A 21410-nucleotide genomic window follows, 5' to 3' on the forward strand; every position below is an offset into this window, starting at 1 on the left:
TGGGCTGTACTTTTCTTTGTTCATTGATACCCTCATCCACATTTTTTATACCTGATTTTCTTTATAAAGTTGATGTTAAAAGGATGAAACTGAACCATCACCATCAGGCATTCCCACATAGTATGATGCAGGGTAAACACACACAGTAAAGAACCCTTTACTCCATTACAACAAATGCAGCTCAGCCAACCACTGGAGACTTCACTAAGTTACAGTAATGGGACATTTTCCTTTACCTACACCAGCCGTCCTTGAATAAGGTACTAGTTAAATGTAGATTAGCTAAATAGTAATGCACAAGAACAAAGCTAAAGTGTTGTTTTCATGTCAAAAACGGTTAAGTAAAAGTGCAATGAACATTCAAACATAGATTAGGAGCAGGCATCAACCCTCAACCCCTCAAGCCTGCTCCGATAACCTTTCATCTCTTTGCTGAACTAGAATTGATCTAGCTCTGCCTTAAAAGTATTCAAAAATTCTGCTTCCACTGCATTTCGGGAAGTGAGTTCAAAAACTCCGAGAGACTCTGGAAAAATTACTCCTTATCTCTGTCTTAAATGAGGGCTCCCTTATTTTTAAACAGTGACTGCTGTTTGTAAATTTTTTAAAGTTCTTTTGTGGAACATGGGCGTCACTGGCTGGCCAGCATTTATTGTCCATTCCTAGTTGCCCTTGGAGGGCAGTTGAGAGTCAGCCACATTGCTATGGCTCTGGAGTCACATGTAAGCCAGACCATGTAAGGATGGTGGATTTCCTTCCCTAAAGGACATTAGTGAACCAGATGGGTTTTGCAACAATCAACAATGGTTTCATGGTCATCAGTAGATTCTTAATTCTAGACATTGTTTATTGAATTCAAATTGCACCATCTGTTGTGCTGGGATTCGAACTCCAGAACATTAGCTGGGATTCTGGATTAATAGTCTAGCAATAATACCACTTGACCATCATCTAGGATGTGGCCAAGATCGGTTACTTTAGCACAGACCAATGATCAGATTTGGAACTCCACTGATCTTTTTAGCTCAGTTACTGATTGGGTAAAATCACCAAAACATGGGAAAAAGCTCAGTGAAAGTCACTTTGATCATAAAATGTCAAAGTGTTCTTCTTAGTGAAAATATTAACAGGCAAGACACAGGTGTGATAAAGAGAGGAAAGTTAACAAAGTCACATCTGATTTGAATTTAATAATTTGGATTATAAAACAGCTGAGAATTTATTTCTTAATTGCCTAATTCTAAAATATGTCGGAACTGCAGTTTGCTGTTATTTCAATGGCCATTACTTTCTAATTTACTTTATTCTTGTTTCCTCGTTTATTGGACCAACCATTCCTGCAGCCAAGCTGTCGGTTTTCCTCTAAATTTCAGACTTCACAACAGTCTAGTGACAAATTTCCTTCACTTGTGCTAATATCCTATTATCCCTTTCATTGTATCTTCTCATGGAAGCATGGGTGAGACTGGGAATTTAGTGAAATAAGAGACCAAACTTTCACTGTGATATCACACATATGCTTCCCAAAATGTTCTGCCACCAGCTTTCAAAAATTATAGTTTAAATGATCACACTATGGTGTCCAGAAATCCATCAAAATCCTCTTTATTTTAGTGACTTCTCTATGTAATCATGAGGCCCCTCATTACTGGTGTTGTGCTCACTCATTGGATCAACAGAATTTGTTACATTTTGTATGTGGAATCAAAACGTTCCATTAAGTACTGCAGAGGGTTGGTAGGAGGGTACTGCTGAGATCCATCAAAGCATGTAATAATTACATCATTATCTGGATGTACAAAGAAAGCCAATGATTGTCTAGGTTGGCACATCTTGTCATCCGACTGTGGAAGAAGCACTCGATGTACCTATTAAAAAATGGAATTATTTACACATGTTAAATAATGTAAATTAGAATCAACTGGTTGTAATCTTACCAGCAACTTTGATCAAATCACAAATGGAAGATTGCAGCTGCTGGCCAACCAAAGAATGAGTTATCTTACATCATTTGTTGAGCTCGAAAGCAAAGGAATTCAACAACCAGCAAATAATCCGAGTCTTTGTAGCTCTATTTGTTTGTCTTTATATTCCCAAGCTGTCTTCCTTTGTCCTTTATCAATATTTTTTACATTGCATCTGATGCTTTGTGGCATGTTGCAGCCTGATTCTGTTGACTCGTTCTTCATTTGAACAATTTGTAATATTTTCCATTTTAAGGCCATCTTTTATAGTTCTATCAACAATTATGGGGGCAAATCTCCCAAAAACATCCTAAGTGCCAAATTTGCGTAAAAACTGAAGTAACTTCCTCTGGTTTTTTTTTAGCGAGACTTTCAAAATGAATCTCCCACATTCCGAGCGCTGCAGAGTGCCCTACGGAGATTCACATTGAAAATCATGGGGTGGGGCATATTCCCGTTGAAGAGGCGAGCAGCATAGCGCTGAACGGATCATTGTGTATGTGCCAAACTGTCAGTTCTGAGATCAGCGCATGCACAGCAGCCCCGCACTGCTGGCCTCCTGACTGCTGGCCAGCCCCGTGACTCCGCATTGCTACCCCTCCAACCTCTCACCCCGTGATTGCTGGCCTCCCAGATGTCTCTGGGCCAGTTCCAATGTACCTTCCCCCCCAGTAGTGCTAATCTCCCCAAACCATCCCCGTTTGGCAGTCTCAATCTCCCCAAACCCCCACCCCCTGACAGACTCAATAACTCCCCTGGCAGGAGAAACGACCCCAATATATTTTCTTGAAGTTTGAAAATTAAGCCTTTAAGCACTGAGAAATTCTTGGAGATTTTCAGCTCTTTGAGTTGGCCATTTTTAACATACATACTGTAAAGCTGAAACAATGCCTGTAGTGTATAGATTAAATGATTCAAATACAAGGAGACACCTTAATACTCTATTATTAAACCTTTACTAAAAAATAAAACACTGGCAAACATTTTAATTAAAATGAAATTATTATACAATTACACTCCTCTTGTTCTCCCTTTGCCCCAAGCTCTCACATCTGCTATCTTCTCAGTTTTTTCTTGAGAACCCAATAATGTTAAAATTGGCTGAATCAGGAACAGTCCAATTTCTGCTGCAAGTCAAACAAGTAAACCCCATCACAAGTTACTGCCAGTAGCCCCACCAGTAAAACTGCACTTCACAAAGATAATTAAGTGATAAATCAGCAGGGGGTTTTCAGGTGATTGATGCTGTATCCTGCTTAGAATCACAGAATCATACAGAGGTAAAAGAGGCCCTTTGGTCCATTGAGCTTGCACCGACACACTAGAAACACCTGAACGCACACCTCATTCCATCTGCCAGCACTTGGCTCATAGGCCTGAATATTATGATGTGCCAAGCGCTCATTTAGATACCTTTAAAGGTTGTGAGGCAACCGGCCTCTACCACCCTCCCAGGCAGTGCATTACAGACCGTCACCACTCTCTGGGTAAAAACATTTTTCCTCACATCCCCCCTAAACCTCCTGCCCTTCACCTTGAATCTATGTCCCCTTGTGACTGAGCCTCCAACGAAGGGGAACAGCTGTTCCTTATCCACTCTGTCCCTGTCTCTTATAATCTCGTATACCTCGATCAGCTCACCCTCAGTCTTCTCTGCTCCAACAAAAACAACTCAAGCTTGCCCAACCTCTTTTTATAACTTAAATGTTCCATCCCAGGCAGCATCCTGGTGAATCTCCTCTGCACCCCCGCCAGTACAATCATATCTTTCCGTTAGTGTTGCAACCAGAACGACACACAGTACCCTCCGTATGGCCTAACCAAAGTTCTATACAACTCCAACATGACTTCCCTGCTTTTGTAATCTATGCCTTGCTTGATGAAGGCAAGTGTCACATATACCTTTTTCACCACCCTACTAACATGCCCTTCAGAGATCTGTGGACAATAATATAATGGTAGGAAGGATTATTACTTACGTGGAGAAAAACTGCAGCAGGCGACGGTGCAGAGGGACCTCGGGGTCCTTGTGCATGAGTCGCAAAAACCCAGCTTGCAGGTGCAGCAGGTGGTCAGGAAGGCGAATGGGATGCTGGCCTTCATCGCGAGGGGGATTGAATATAAAAGTAGGGAGGTCTTGCTGCAGCTGTATAGGGCATTGGTGAGGCCGCAGCTGGAGTACTGTGTGCAGTTTTGGGCGCCGTACTTACGCAAGGATATTTTAGCCTTGGAGGGAGTGCAGAGGAGGTTTACTAGGCTGATACCGGAGTTGAGGGGGTTAAGCTATGAGGAGAGGCTGAATAGATTAGGCTTGTACTCGTTAGAGTTTAGAAGAATGAGGGGAGATCTCATTGAGACGTATAAGATGATGAATGGGATGGATAGGATAGAGGTGGAGAGACTCTTCCCGCTCAGAAAGGATAGTAGGACTAGGGGGCATAGCCTCAAGATAAAGGGGGGGGGGCGGTTTAGAACGGAGTTGAGGAGGAACTTCTTCACTCAAAGGGTGGTGAATCTCTGGAATTCTCTGCCCGTTGAAGTGGTGGAGGCTGCCTCGCTAAATATTTTTAAGACGCGGGTTAATGGGTTTTTGATGAGAGAGGGGATTAAGGGTTATGGGGAGAGGGCAGGAATGTGGAACTGAGCCACGACAGATCAGCCATGATCTTATTGAATGGCGGGGCAGGCTCGAAGGGCTAGTTGGCCTACTCCTGCTCCTATTTCTTATGTTCTTATGTAAGGTCCCTTTGTTCCACAGAACTTCCTAGTGTCCTACCATCCATTGAGTACTTTCTCATCAAATTACTCTTTCCAAAGTGTATCACCTCACACTTTTCAGGGTTCAATTCCACCTGCAGCTTATTCCCATTTGACCATTCTATCAATATCTTCCTGTAGCCCAAAACACTCTGCTTCACTGTTAACCATGATGTGGAGGTGCCGGCATTGGACTAGGGTAAACACAGTAAGAAGTCTCACAACACCAGGTTAAAGTCCAACAGGTTTATTTGGTAGTAAAAGCCTTTTACTACCAAATAAACCTGTTGGACTTTAACCTGGTGTTGTGAGACTTCTCACTGTTAACCACCCATCCAATCTTTGTGTCATCTGCACAATTACTAATCCTACTGCCCGCCCCCCCCCATGTAGTCATCAATGTCATTTATATAAATGCTGGGTGGCACGGTAGCACAGTGGTTAGCACTGCTGCTTCACAGCTCCAGGGTCCTGGGTTCGATTCCCGGCTGGGGTCACTGTCTGTGTGGAGTTTGCACATTCTCCTCGTGTCTGTGTGGGTTTCCTCCGGATACTCTGGTTTCCTCCCACAGTCCAAAGATGTGTGGGTTAGGTTGATTGGCCATGCTAAGAAATTACCCCTTAGTGTCCAGGGATGTGTAGGTTAGAGGGATTAGTGGGTATAATATGTAGGGATTTGGGGGTAGGGCCTGGGTGGGATTGTGTTTGGTGCAGACTCGATGGGCTGAAGGGCCTCTTTCTGCATTGTAGGGTTCTATGATTCTATGAAATGATGAATAATAGGGGGCCCAACGCAGATCCCTGTGATATGCTACTGGACGCTGGCTTCCAGTCACTAAGTAAGAAGTCTCACAACATCAGGTTAAAGTCCAACCAGTCTATTTGACATTAAACCCACAAGCTTTCGGGGTTTGCTCCATTGTCAGATGAGTGGAGAGTTCTGGTCTCACTCTCCGCTCACCTGACGAAGGGGGAAAGCTTGAGGGTTTACTATCAAATAAACCCGTTGGACTTTAACCTGGTGTTGTGAGAATTCTTACTGTGTTTACACCAGTCCAACACCAGCATAAGAACATAAGAACATAAGAAATAGGAGCAGGAGTAGGCCATCTAGCCCTTCGAGCCTGCCCCGCCATTCAATAAGATCATGGCTGATCTGTTGTGGCTCAGTTCCACTTTCCCGCCCTCTCCCCATAACCCTTAATCCCCTCTCTTATCAAGAACCCATCAACCCGCTTCTTAAAAATATTTAGTGAGGCAGCCTCCACCACTTCAACGGGCAGAGAATTCCAGAGATTCACCACCCTTTGAGTGAAGAAGTTCCTCCTCAACTCCGTTCTAAACCGCCTCCCCTTTATCTTGAGGCTGTGCCCCCTAGTCCTACTGTCTTTTTTGAGCGGGAAGAGTCTCTCCACCTCTATCCTATCCATCCCATTCATCATCTCCACATCATGACTTACAGTCACTAAAGCAGCCTTCTATCACCATCCACTGTTTACTACAACAGAGCCAATTTTGAATCCACGTTATCCTGTATCCCATGTGAATTTACCTTCTTTACAAGTCTCGCATATGGGACCTTGTCTGAAATCCATGTAAACTACGTCGACTGCACTATCCTTGCCTACGCACCTGGCCACCTGCTCAAAAAATTCAATCAAATTTGTTAGGCATGACCTCCCCATAATGAAGCCATGCTTACTTAGCTTTTAAAAAAGTTTACAATATTGATCTCAGCCTAGAGGACAAGAAATTATTTACTCCATGGCAAATGAGAAGAAAATATTTTTCTGAAGTAGATAAAGATTTTCTGTGGTACGCGTCACTTCTATAAATGAGACATCATTCTATAATAAATTGTTTTGCACAGTAAAACAATTCGGCTTAAGTTTGCTTTATAGTGAACAAGAAAACTGTTTGAAATTGCTAAAAGTGATCAGTATCTTTAAAATGTGTGCGTGAAAGTTTGTGGTTGATATATTTCTGACCCGTATATGACCTTATATAGCAAACAGATTGTCACTTTGTGCTAAGACATCCAGGCACTCTTTTTTTTAGCGTAATCAGCTTTGCACCAGAAATCGGCACAGAGCTGGTTATCATATTAAAATGAGGATTTCAGTGTGATTATTGGGCCCAGGATGGTATTCTCTGGGCCCTCTATAGCATCTCCCCCACCCCCTGTCCCCTGCCATGACTGGTTCCCTCCGGTGGTGTTTACAATGAGGAGCAGGCACCTTGACTCCACTGGAGAGAGCAGAGGCGTTGAGGTCAGGGGTAATGGGGGTGGGGGTTGACCCTAGGGGCAAACTAGCATTCCCCAAAGGTACTGGCCAGTGCTAAGGGGGCAGGACCAAAGGGAGCAGGGGCTGCTGGGGGCATGGCCTATTGGGGGAAGGATTGGTGGGGGGAGGGGGGGCTTGGTAGAACCAGCTGCCACTCTGCAATTGGGATCGGTAGAAGAGGGAGGGAGGAGGTGCTCGGTGCTGGCCATCCAGGTGAGGCAGGGGGTTCGGGGCTGGTCAATGGGTGGCGGTGGTCGGGATAGTCCGGGGAGTTGTCGGGGCTGGCTGTGGGTGGAGATGGGGATGCAGGGAGATCAGGGCTGGCCGAGGACCAGGACATCTGGGCTGGGCCAGGAAAGTCTAGGAGGTCAGCAATCGGGAGGCGGGAGGCTCAGAAGGCTTGCGATCAGGAGGGTTGCGGGGGACTGGCCAGTGATTGGGAACCAGCGATCAAGAGGGTGGAATTGGGGGGAGGGGGCATTGTGCAAACGCCATTCTCCGCATTGACAAATCAGTGCATCCGCAGTGGCCCATTCAGCACTGTGCTGCTGACCTCTCGGGCAGGAATAGGCACCACCAGAGTGAATCACACTGAAACAGTCTGTATTTCACAGTGTGTTGGAGATTCACTCTGGTTATTACCCCCAACGAATGTGCAGGAAATACTCCCGTTTTCCCACTTGGTCATGATTGTTTTAATATCATATCATCGTACTTTACCAAAGCAAATGATATCTTACCGTGGATTCCAATCTGTCAGATGTCCACCTCTGCAACAAGTCACCTATGTTGAGGAGAACAGCATTTGGGATGTATGGAGCACCAACAAACTGACCAGATTTGTGCATAACCTGAAATAAAGATGTTATAAAGTGTTTTAAATGCCACCAGCTTTCACATCTACCATCATCTTTTCACCTCATCCCACCTATTCCATCTGTTCTTCCATGTTTATTGCTTTACCTGAAGGTACCATCTCATGGGCAACACTCTGTAACTCGTTCAAAGTGCTCACTTTTCCAGCACTTTAACTTAACAGTGTATGTTGGCACATGATTGGCGTCATGTATCCAAGTCTAATTCTGTCATGACCTGACATGGGTGGGATGATGGCACAATGGTTAGTGCTGCTGCCTCACAGCACCAGGGACCCGGGTTCAATTCTGGCCTTGGGTCACTGGTTGTGTAGAGTTTACACGTTCTCCCCATGTCTGCATGGGCTTCCTCCGGGTGCTCCAGTTTCTTCCCACGCTCCAAAGATGTTTGTGTTAGGTTGATTGTCCATGCTAAATTGCCCCTTAGTGTTGGGGTGACTAGCAGGGTAAATTTGTGGAGTTACAGAGATAGGGCCTGGGTGGAATTGTGTAGTCAGGGCAGGCTCAATGGGCCAAATGCACTGTCGGGATTCTATGGTTCTATGACATGCACAAACTGCCTTTTCCCACAGAGGTCGTGGGGCAGCACGGTAGCATAGTGGTTAGCACTGCTGCTTCACAGCTTCAGGGAACTGGATTTGAATTCCAGCTCGGGCCACTGGCTGTGTGGAGTTTGCATGTTCTCCCTCTGTCTGCGTGGGTTTCCTCTGGGTGCTCCAGTTTCCTCCCACAGTCCAAAGATGTGCAGGCTAGTTTGAATGGCCGTTCTAAATTGCCCTTAGTGAGCCAGGATGCATAGGTTAGAGGGATCAGTGAGTAAATATGGGGGGATAAGAGGATAGGGTCTGGGTGGGATTGTGGTTGGTGCAGTCTTGATGGGCCAACTGGCCTCTTTCTGCACTGTAGAATTCTATTCCATGATTCTAAGGTCAATGGATATGATCAAGGGCAGGGAACATCCTTCCTCGCTCCATTAACTGTCAATTCAGCATGAGATTTTGCTTGTCTTAAAGACCAAAAGCTAACAAAACCAAAATCCACTCACTGGAAAACAGTGCTTAATTTTGCTGCTAGCATTAATGTAATATATCAAGGAGTCACATGGTTATGAGTCAACTCTCCCTGTCACATTAATACCTGTTTATTGTAAACAGATTCAGGGCAGGCAGAAAACAGAAAGATTGTTACGACATAAATGTCTGATGAGAGGGAAAACATACTCAAAAATTTGTAAAAGAATTGAATTCAGAACCTTTGGAATGTGTGGGCTGTGAATATAAACACGATAGTAAAGAATAAAAATATACATGAGCCAATTAAAACCAAAGATGTATTTTGATGATCGAGGTTTGAAAAGATGCTTTAATAATATCTTTTAATGTGGAATACAAAACAATTAAATCTGAAATGAGAGATTTACATTTACCTCTAACCCTCCAGTTTTATCTTGGAAAAGTAAAGTGAATGTTCCGTAATCAGAATGCTCTCCACATCGGATCTGCTGTTCCTTCACAGAGGATTTCTGTATTGGTGGATAATACAGAGATCGAAGTGTTGTTTCATTTCCATTACCTTTAAGAGATTGTTAATGAATATAATGAACTAGTCGCTTTGTTTATTTCATTCTTTCCCTTATTTCTGAATATCAGGTAAATCAGCGTATTTAACAGAAAATCTCCAACTTATTTCATATAAATGCTAATAGATTTTCTTTGGCAAATCTTGAAAAGGAAACTAAAAGAAAGAACATAAGTAAATTTAGAATAAAGTATACAAAATTGTTTATAAGTGTCTCTGGCTCAGCTCTTTAAATAATTACAAAATCTTTTAGTGTTTGAATTTTACATGAAGACAAACAGCATGTTAGTCATTGTCCAAGGATATATTTACATTATTGCCCTCAGTGTCCTCAGGGTGGGTTTACTGGTGTTTCTGTTGGAACATAGAATCATAGGATCCGTACAGTCCAGAAGGAGGCCATTCGGTCCAACGGCACCAACGGCAATCTCACCCAGGCCCTATTCCCGTAGTTACACATATTTACCCTACTAATCCCCCTGGCACTAAGAGGCAACTTACCATGGCCAATCAGCCTACCCTGCACATCTTTAAACTGTGGGAGGAAACTGGAGCACCCTGAGGCAACCCAAGCAGACATGGGGGGAACGTGCAAACTCCACACAGACAGCGACCCAAACCGTGAATCAAATCCAGATGCCTGGCACTGTGAGACAGCAGTGTCACTGTATTTGTTTACTTGGAGTTAGTCTGCCTTCTTTAATGGGTCTTTAATCCAGGGGAGACTTTTAGTCACAGCAAGCAGAGCCAGATGTCACTCCTGATGAAACAAGTACTTACTGCCCATCCTTTTGTGCTTTTTGAGAAGGAAGTCACTCTCAAAACCAAGGCCCAGTGCGATCACTTTCAGAATTCGGACAGTCAACTGCTCGCAGACTTTGAAGAATGATTCCATACATTCCCTAAACTCAGGCCTATGATTGATAGAAGGCCATTTCTAAAGTGAAAACAGCAGGACTTTATAATCAGGTTTTTAACAAAGGAAACTGAATATTTTCTTTACCTGACTGAAAACAATTTGGATCTTTCATACCAGCCCATCTCTGTCAGAGGCCCAGCTGCTATACACAGTTATGATGCTTGGCCTGTCATTGCTCCAGGTCCCTGGACAAGGCTGAGGTGATGGCATTCCCTTAAGATCTATGTCTGGATCCTTTGAGGCCTCCAGTCTCTTCTTTCTACATCCTCACACAGTTTGAGGTCCTGCTAATCTGGTTATGTATCTGTTTCTAGATCTGCCTTGATCCCAGTACCTGGAACTGCAATCATGGACTATCTGAATGATTGGCATGTCAGAGACATGTACAGACTGAAGTAGTACAGCCCAGATCCTGACAAGGTGAGAACTGCAACAGCGAAACATTGACTGACATACATGAAAGCAGCACAACAATTTGTTGGACTGATGATCTTTTCAGCAAAATGTTGCCTAATTTGTCTGCAGAATGTGAATTATTTTGCAAGTTCAACAAGGAAGCCACCTTTCAGTATGATGCCAGTGAGAAGGGTTTGGTAACAACTCTGATGCAGCAGGATAACCGATCGCATTTGTATTCCCGCCACTAACACAAACAAAATGATGCTATGCTTGAATTGAGAAAGAGTGGCTATTGATTTTGCTTTTGAGCATTTTCATCAGTACCTACTTAGGAGAGACAAAGTAACAATGGATTCTGACCATGAGCCCCTTCAAAGAATTTTCCACAAGTAGGTACTTTCTGCTCTAAAATGACCGCAAAAGATCTTACTTTGTTTGCAAAATTATCAATTGGACATGACATACGAGTAAGAAAAGCATCGAAAATAGGAGCAAGAGTAGGCCATTCATCCCTTTGAGCCTGCTCCACTATTCAATATGATCATAATTGATCCTCTATCTCAATGCCATGCTCCAGGGCCCTCTCCATACCCCTCGACACCTTTAGAGTCTAGAAAGCTATTTCCTTCTGAAATATATTCAGTGATTTGGTCTCCACAGCCTTCTGTGGTAGAGAATTCCATTGGTTCACCACCCTCAAGCAAAGAAATTTCTCCTCACCTTAATCCTAAATGGTCTAATCCATATCCTGAGATTGTGGGCCTTTATTCTAGGACCTCCAGAGCATGCACATTGCAACCATGCTGTTGAGAGCAACACTCCTCATGGAGAAAGTTGAGGAGGCTAAAAGAGAATGTGAAATCTTCCAGATTCAATGTGAAGCGGTAGCTTGTCATGTTCTGAAAACCATCAACACATCAGAGACACTTACCGGAATTTTACCACCTCGCCCATCTGAGGTTCATTAGGTTCCACTGGAGGCCAAAGGAGAATGCCATTCTGCGAGCCTCGCCCGCCCCAAAATCGAGGCGGGCATGCCGGTAAAATTCCCGCAACTGAATCTGACAGAAAAGTGCCTTGCTCAAATCAAGTGAACTATCCAACAAGGTACAGCTCAGCACATGTGCTACAGGAGGTAATGATGAAAGGATGGCCCTGAGAACATCAAGGATATACCTATGATCACAAGAAACTATTCGGCATACAGAGATGAATTGCCAGTGCAAGATGGCATCTTGTACTAAGTCATCATCTCTAAGGAGATGAGAGAAGAGTTGCTGAAGTGTAGCGACACAAACCATCAAGAAATTGAATTGACCCTGAGGAAGGCCCAACATGAACAATGAAATTAAAGAACACATTGAACAGTGTGGTGTGTGTAATGTGTACCAAGCTAAACAAGCTGGAGAGTTATTGGTAGCGTGTGACATCCCAGTCAAAGAATGAATGAATGAAGTTGGGGGTAGGCTTTTTCACTTTAGTAAAAACTCATCCTCTTGTCGTAGTTGACTACTGTTCTGACTACTGGAAATTATACCAACTTACTTAATGATGATCAGGCAAATAGTAGGATGCCTGACAGCACAATTCAATTGGTACAACATTTCAGACATTGTGATGAGTGACAATGGCCCTCAATTCACAAGCGAAGAATTCAGCTGATTCACAAAGGATGTGGAAATTCAGCAGCACACAACATCTCCACACTGTCCCAGTTCAAATGAGATGGCATGAAAATCATTAAAACAACTGAACACATCTAGCACTGACCTATAAAGGGCAATCCTTGAATGGAAAAACACATGGGCTGAAGGCATGGAAAGAAGTACAGTTGAAAGTAGTCGTACAGAAAGTCCTGTCAAGAAACTAATATCATGTCACATGCAAACTACCCTTCCAATAAAAAAAGAGGTACTAAAATCAGAAGTAGTAATAGGCATGAGAGAAAAGGACAAAATGAAATGACAGGAAGCCAAATTTTAGTTTGACAAGTTCTCTAAATGATTACCAGAGCAGAGCATTTGCGAGCCAGTCAGGGTGCAAACATTTAACGCTCTCAGCAGGATTCAGCCCATGTGGAAATATCTGTAGAGAAACTGTCACCTTGATTGTATGCAGTGGAATTGAATGACCAAATGTTTTGTGTAACTGCAAACAAATCTGAACAACTAATGAAGTTGTTCATTCACAGCAGTCAGCAGAAGAAGGGATCTCATCAGTTCTACTGAATATAAAACTATCATCAATGCCAGATGACCATGAGTCCCCAACAACCGCAGTGGAACAAGCAGCAGTCACCAAGTGGAGGCCATGGCATAGTGGTATTGTCACTAGACTAGTATTCCAGAGACTCATGACAATGCTCTTGGCACCTGATTTGAATCCCACCATGCCAGATGGTGAAATTTGAATTGAATGAAAATCTGGAATTTTTGAATGATGACCATATGTCAGTTGTTATAAATCCACCTGGTTCAGTAATGTCCTTTGGGGAAGGAAATCAGTTGTCCTTTCCTGGTCTGGCCTACATGCGACTCCAGGTGCACAACAATCTGACTGTCTCTTAACTTGCCCCTCTCTAAGGCAATTAGGGATGGGCAATAAATGCTGGCCCATGCAGCAACACCCACATTCCAGGATCAAAAAACAATGACCATGGGAATGACACTGCCCAGATAAGGAACATCACCCAAACAAACAGCCAATGTCAATGCAAAGTTGTTCCATTAAGAGATCTTCATGATTTAAAGGCTATGTCTGGAATTTTGCACCCCCATTTGCAGCAGGAATAAACAACGACAGAGGCAGAAAAATATCACAATAGTTCAAAAATAAGAATTAAGCTGACAGGACTTCCTAGAGAGATTGTACTTGTCCCGCCAATAATGTAACGAGATTCCTGCCATGCAAATTTGGGAACTCTGTTTGCATTCGTTATCAAGTCTCCCTGCAGCAGTCGTTCCCCCAAGCAAGGAAGTCCTCCTCTGCAGAGACCTTGCATTTACCAGCGCAGCCACAGCTTATCATGCAGTGCTCATGACCTTGCTTGAGGGTCTTCACCCTGTACATGTGTACAGGACATGACTAAGCTCTTCCACTGCATCTAGCAGTCGGCCAAGAGAAATCTCTGTGAATTGAGGTGCCGACTTATTCACTGTCATCCTGTGCCTCGCACTATCAACAAATAACTGGGGGAAATTCCACCCTATGTTTGCGATGCATGCTCAGGGACTGAGGTAGAAGAATGCAGGAGAACAGTGGGTATATATCCAGTAACTTGTAGTTCGTAGTAATTCGTAGTTGCACAGAATTGTGCATGCAAATGTATATTTTATGTATTAGGAAAAAGTGGATCTTTGTTTTTTTTAGATGAAAAGTGGGCTATTTGGGTTTTAGGAATGCAACCTTGTGCTACCTAAATAACTGGCTTGCCAATAAATAAGTATTCATATGGCTTTGTTGTGAAATAAACACTGTAGGCTGACATTCCCAGTCAGTTCTATAAAGGCTCCCACTGACTTCACCCTGAAGAAGTACAGCTGTTCTTATACATGAAGAAGTGTTTGCCCACCAATTTATCACTGGTGTCTTGCTGTGTGAGTGTACCAGGACCCCAGGCTTGACATTGATTTTTCTGCTGCATAAGCCCTGAGCTGCACTGCTCAAGCAGATGAAGAAAATCAAAATAATTGTCATCAGCATGAACTTGAACTGTTAAATTGCAGCAACTGGTCACATTCATATTAATTTAGTTTGAAAGTCTCAATGGGTCCTTGGGGGTCTGTGAATCCCAGTTAGAAAAACACTAGTTTATATCTCAAAGAAGTGCTTGAAAGTACAAAGTGATTTCCGAGTTTAAGTCCTATTGAACTGGTTTTAGGTTTAGACTGATGTGAGTGGGGAAGAGTTGAGGAGGTGAGGGAAGAAAGGGGAAGAGAGGTAATAGTCCATGAAGGAGGGAATGGGAGGGGAATGGAGCTGAAAGGATGGAGGGAGGAAGAGGAGAGGCAATAGGATTTGAGGTGAATGGCTGATGGAAAGGGAAAAATGAAGGAGTGAGGAGATGATGGGTATGAAAGATGTCAGAGTGGTGAAAATTAGTAGTGAAAAGAGGAAAAGTTGACAGCTAATGAGAAAAAGAGTCAGGAGATGGCATAAGGATCAGGAATGGAGAAATGGCAGAATGGGAAGGAGATACAAAATAGGAAGTAAGCATTGGGAAAGGGATACTGTGAACATTGAGATTGTGGAAATAGGAGAAAACATGAAGGATAGGGAGTTGTACAGGGCAATTGGAAGTGGAGAGAGAGCAAAGGCAAGAAGCAGAGTGTATATATGTGATGAGAAATAGTACCAATGTAAAGGAATGAGTGATCATGTGGTGTGAACATAGGAGATGGGTCATGGAGTAAGCAGAATAGCATTTTTATACTGCCCTGGAATTAGGCCAGACTTTGTCTGTGGCTGAAGGACTATGATTGCAGCAAGGGGGAAAGAGAACCCCTAAATCAGGAGTACTCTCAACCCCAGTCAGGATTCTGCTCAGTATAAGGCTCACCTGTAGTCTTTTCCCAAATTTCCAAAGACTCCATCCTGCTTTCCTGCCCAAGGGGGCAGATAGGACTTTAACCCACAGCAAACAGAAACTGGGTCTGGCACTTCACTTGAACTAGTTTAATGAGCGACTGGCTAAATATCCCCTCAACTTCACTATTTTATCAGATTCAATTTACAACATACAGTTCATAGTTGGAACTTCTTAGATCTTACAACAAGTGGAGGTAACGTTGACACATTAAAAGTTTCCTTCAGGTCTGCAGGCCGTGTAGGATTTAAGCTGTAAATAACAAACATATTTATTTTTATTTATATTATACAACGATTGCGCAAATTTCTACTCATAACATAACATCTGATTAATTTGTTTGAACAAGGGAAGGTCATCTGGTCTATTGTGTTGGCTTCCTCTACAATTCATATACAATCCATCTTAGCCCACCCAAAGAAATATCAGAGTGAAAATTCTTTTTTAACCTTTTATATTAACATTCCACTACACGTGCCTGTCTTGCTATTGTCTTTACTAATCGTTAGAAAGAAAATATTACTAGCCCTCAACATACCCAAGTGACAAATAAAACAACCAAATCATTATTCATGATTTTCGGATTGTTACAATCCTTTTAGAACTCTTAATGTTTAAAGAAGCATTGGAACACCCAGCAATTAACTGACAGAATCATACCACATGATTTAAAACAAAAATGAACTTTACTGTGTAATAAAGAATTAAACAAGACAATCACAACTAAATTGATGATGGGTGGCACGACACCACACTGCTGCTTCACAGCTCTAGGGTCCCGGGTTCGATTCCCGGCTCGGGTCACTGTCTGTGTGGAATTTGTACATTCTCCTCATGTCTGTGTGGGTTTCCTCTGTTTACTCTGGTTTCCTCCCACAGTCCAAAGATGTGTGGGTCAGGTTGATTGGCCATGCTAAGAAATTGCACCTTAGTGTCCAGGGATGCACAAGTTAGAGGAATTAGTGGGTATAATATGTAGGGATATGGGGATAGGGCCTGGGTAGAATTGTGTTCAGTGCAGACTTGATGGGCCGAAGGGCCTCTTTCTGCACTGTAGGGTTCTATGATTCTAAATTAACACTATAGCTTATCAAAATCTGTACTGTAAACTCAATCCACCTTTTACTTCCCTCCCTTACTTATAAAGTTTATTTATTAGTCACAAGTAGGCTTACGTTAAAACTGCAATGAAGTTACTGTGAAAATCCCTGAGTTGCCACAGTCCAATACCTGTTCAGGTTCACTAAGGGAGAATTTAACATTGCCGATGCACCTAACCTGCTTGTGGGAGGGAACCAGAGCACCCAGAGGAAATCCATGCAGACGTGGGGAGAACATGCAAGCTCCGCACAGACAGTGACCTGAGGCTGGAATTGAACCCAGGTCCCTGGTGTTGTGAGGCAGCAGTGCTAACCACTGTGCCAAAGGTTTTAATGTGAGGTTGGAGTATCATTTAGCCAACAGCTAATTTGCTTCCAGCACCCTTTCAGGCAATGCATTTCAGACCATAACATTTTGCTGCATATCTTTTATATTAATCTATTTTCTGATTCTTTTACGAATTAGTTTAATCTTTGTCCTCTGGTTAGAGGAGCTGTACTGTTCTCTGGAGAAAAGATTCATATTGGATTCCAAATATTAACTCTGTTTTTCTCTCCACAGATGCTGCCAGACCTGCTGAGTTTTTCTGATTTCCAGCATCTGCAGTGTTTTGCTTGTGTTTTGTTATTAGACTAAAGCTCCTCTTGTTGTGCCTGGGCAAAATATCTCACTTGAATCCTAACCAATGAATTAAAAAGTTTCACATAACTTTCTTGCTTTTGTACTCTATGGGTGAAATTCTCTGGCCTACCAGCAGCCATGTGTTTCCTGCTGGCAAGAGGTGGCACATTGTTTGCTAGCGGCGGGGACGCTCTGGTCCTGCCACTGTCAATGGAATGCCCACTAACGTTACCCCATGCCGGCAGGAGACCCACAGGCAGTAATGCATTGCTGGGGGGACTGAGAATCCCACCAGCCTGAACGACTGGATAATTCTGGTCTATGACTCTACTTATGTTCTTCAACCATATACTCATGGTTATGGAAAATAATACTGCTTAAGGTTGTTCTTTAGACTTCCATACCTTTCCGTCTCTGCTGCAACCCAGCCAAAATTTGTAACTTCATTGTTCACTGAACGGGCATACTGATGTTTAACGTCACTTGGAAGTACAAAGAATTTCTTGCTGATATCCATCGCTTCAGTCACCTAAGGAGCGATTGTGTTTGAAACATGAAATATGTTTGGCATTTTTGATATAGTAACTTTAGTATCTCACTAGATTTTAATCTGTTTATTTCTGTTCTGTGCTTTTTTTTTGCCTTATCTCTAATCTTTTCTTGAAAAATGACATAAAGATGCAACACGAAAAAGGAGAGAGTTTATCAGCATTTGCATTTAATAGTTCTTTACAATGCTTCAAGCAGGATCCTTATGGAGACAGAAGAAAACAGATTTTGAGTATGTTGTACTGTGAGGATATTGTGCGCCAATTAGGAGCACAGCAAGGAACACTGATAATGTGTAAGCTGTTTACAGCAGTATTTTATGTGAAGATATTTCAATGGACTGAGAACTTATTCAGCTTTCTCAGAAGATGATAGAAAGGACCTGTTGTGGGGATCATCAGGATGACCGGTACTGTCTTAATTTTAGACAATACAAAACCCACGAGGTAGATATCTCTGTATAACGACATAACATTTATTTAAAGAAAGCAAGCAGCTGCAAGGAAATCACCAAAAGGGTTAAACAGCTCTGAGATAGAACAACAGAACCTCTCCGATGAATCGGACATATAGAATCAAAAACAAATCAATTGCCAATAATCAATGTGCCACCATGCCCTGGGTGCTCCAATTTCCTCCCACATTCCAAAGAATTGCAGGCTAGGAGCATTGGCTCCTAGGGTGGGGTGGTGGGCCTGGGTAAGATACTCTGTCAGAGATTTGGTGCAAACTTAATAGGCCAGATTGCTTCCTTCTGCACTGTAGAGATTCTATGATTCTATATTTTTCTTATCGATCATTACCACCTTACATTAGCTTAAAATCAATTACATTTATAATGTATACAATAATAATAAACTCTGACATGTACCTTAGCCAATTGCATCTTACCATCCAGCATAATGATCATAGAATCCTAACGTGCAGAAGAAGGTCATTCGGCCCATAGAATGTGCATTGACCACAATCTCACCCAGGCCCTATCCCCATAACCCCATGCATTTATCCTAGCTAGTCCTCCTGACACTAAGGGAAAATTTAACATGGCCAATCCACATAACCTGCATATCTTTGGACTATGGGAGGAAACCAGAACATCGGAGGAAACCCATGCAGACACAGGGAGAATGTGTAAACTCCACACAAACAGTGACTCAAGCCAGGAATCAAACCCAGGCCCCTGGCACTGTGAAGCAGCAGTGCTAACCTGTGCCACAGTGCTGTCCTTTAATGATATCTTATTCATCCGTTAAATCCAGACGCTAACTCCCATCTTGGCTAAAGTCACGTCCCTATTGCCTGGTTGCCTTAGATGTTTACTACATTGGTCAAAGTTGATGTTCCCACCGGATCATTGCCAAATGGATAGACACATGGTCCTGCATCCAGGCACACTTAATTTAGACAATGAATACTCCTATTCATTAATGTTACAATATGTGTTCCTGCATAAGAAACCCACTGATATGAATTTTGCTAACTTTGTGGTCCCCAGCCCTTTGGTTCTGAACGATTTTTCCTTTATCATCATATCTTGTGGTAACCTGCTTTAGGCTGAAGCAAAGAATGACTCATACAAAATTTAAGATACATTAAAATATCAGCATATATGTATTAAAATCATAGTTACTTGTTTAACTCTTTTGCTGCATTCACGTGTAAACTATTCTCTTGTCAGCTTATTAATATGTTTCAAGAATCATTTAACTCTTTACTGGTAGTCCTGTAGGTGCCTTAATGCATCCTATCTAAAAACTTTATTAACTCATTAGAAATCTCCCACTTCAGGACCCTTGATAGGAAATAATTACATAGAGATGCTGGGGTTGTCTTTATGGGTACTTGACTAAAAGAGAGAAATTGAATTGATCGTTGCAGGAGTCAACAGAAGAAATGGCACGTTGTCTTGTTAAATGTATGGCTACAGACTGAATAACTTACAATATCTAATAGGATTTCTTTCCTATAAAGATCTTTAATGAGGGAAAAAGATCATTGGTAGCTTCAAACATCAGAAATGTACTCTCAGGTCTCAGATATCACATATAATTGCTCATAAATTGTTCCCTCAGTTAATGATGTCATCGAACCTCTAACACATCAATATCTTATAGTTGAAGTGTTACTCTTTACATTGAGATTTTAACGCAAAAGGAAGAAAACACATATACAAGTTAATTAAGCATGCATTCACATTGTTAATAAGCACTGTTTGTAAACATATTGAAACATTAAAATAGATGCACACCTTTTCCTCTTCAATCCCAGTGTTTTTGAGATACACAAACCCAATGTCACTGAAGGCCCTTATGACCTCTGTGGATAATCGTTCCATTTCAATGGCCGAGGGCTCAGGCTTTCCCAAACCAAATGAGCCAAAATCAACCACTTTAATGCTCATCTTATTCCGAGGATTCTGGCTTCTTGAGAGCTTTTAGAAAATAAACATAGAGCAAAATGATTTACTGAGAAATGCAGAAAATTCCATGATTATTCCTTTCCCCTCTTTTTCTATCTCCCCGCACCCCCAACCCCCACAAACTCCTACTTCTCTGTTGACTCCTGACTCTACTATCTCCTTGATCCCAATCTTACTTCCACCTTACCCTCTCCTTCCCATTTTTCTTCCTCTCCACAGTCACTCCCCTATATTCCCTGTGGAAGAACCAACAAATAATAAACCAAGAAGAATGTATAAAGAAGCCATGAGCGAGAGAGAGAGGGAGGGGAGCAACTATAGTTGGAGAAAAGAAAGAATTGATTAAAAAAAGCATATAGACAAATAAATCAAAACACAGGGCTTACAGAAGATGGAGAAAGAACCTCAAAGGTCTAGGAACATAAGAAAAGGAGGAAAGCAATGGTTGGGAAAAAGAAAAGCGGAGAGAGGCAGAGAAAAAGAAAACTAATAGATAAGAATTGCCTAATTTGGGGAGAATTCCGTCACAAGTGTCAATTTTGATGCAAAAATCAATGTAAATCCCACTGTTGCAAGCAGGCAAATATAGGCGATGAGTTGGAAGAACTTCACATCCTAACTCCATTTTAGGAGCAGGGCCTTGAGCTTGCAGGGGAGGAATAGGAAAGGCCTGTGCCAAAAGCAAAGTGGGCAGGAAAGAGAAAAGTGAGGAGCCCCTGCATCCATCTGCCCAAACTCACGAGTTCAGTTTCTCCCAAACCTTCGCTCGAGCCATGCACTAATACCATGTCCTTTTCCTTGCAGGATAATCACCTGAGCACACTGGCCTGTGCACTAGCAGGGATCATGCACCAGGTGATGAGTGGATCGCTGAGGAAATTTGTCAGAGGGCAATGAGAAAAGGTCACAGCAGTCACCTGCACCTTCTGCCATCACAGAAAGACACACACATTGATGGGAAATCTTAGCAAGCAGGTTTCTGGGTCATTATCTAGTGAGCACCACACTGTTGCTGATCCACATCAGTCAGAGAAACAGGGATGCTCCAGGGATTGGGTAGTCGAAGACTTGCTGGATCCCAGGATTCAGCTGTGCCCCAGGTAGGTCCCCACTGGCATCATTTATCCCTCAGATTCTGGAGAAGCGATGGCAAATATCAGGAAGTGGTGTCAGTGACACGCCTGCATTTGGAAGGCTGACCAGAGGAGTCCCAAAAACCTCTCCAGCAGGAGCTAGTATTGGCATTGTAAGACACCCAGGCCAACACTGCAAGGGTGCTGACTGCAGTGGAGAGATGGGGGCATGACATCTGATCCATGGTCGAAGGTGTCCAATGCAAGGTTCACCAGTTTAAGGCT

At 42.7% G+C, this 21410-nt stretch overlaps 1 protein-coding gene across 1 annotated transcript; it reads right to left on the bottom strand.

Annotated features, from left to right (window-relative positions):
- Positions 1-1653: 1653 nt before the first annotated feature.
- LOC145344436 (uncharacterized) lies at positions 1654-20034 on the bottom strand. Its single transcript, XM_080191574.1, has 7 exons — positions 19882-20034; positions 17489-17613; positions 15548-15614; positions 10240-10396; positions 9308-9453; positions 7747-7857; positions 1654-1868 (listed from the first exon to the last, which is right to left on the bottom strand). Exons 1-7 carry the CDS (start codon positions 20032-20034, stop codon positions 1686-1688), a joined length of 942 nt encoding a protein of 313 aa, XP_080047700.1. The 3' UTR covers positions 1654-1685.
- Positions 20035-21410: the final 1376 nt, after the last annotated feature.

This window comes from Carcharhinus amblyrhynchos, chromosome 6, assembly GCF_965287045.1.
Source record: "Carcharhinus amblyrhynchos chromosome 6, sCarAmb.v2.hapA, whole genome shotgun sequence".
NCBI lineage: Eukaryota > Metazoa > Chordata > Chondrichthyes > Carcharhiniformes > Carcharhinidae > Carcharhinus > Carcharhinus amblyrhynchos.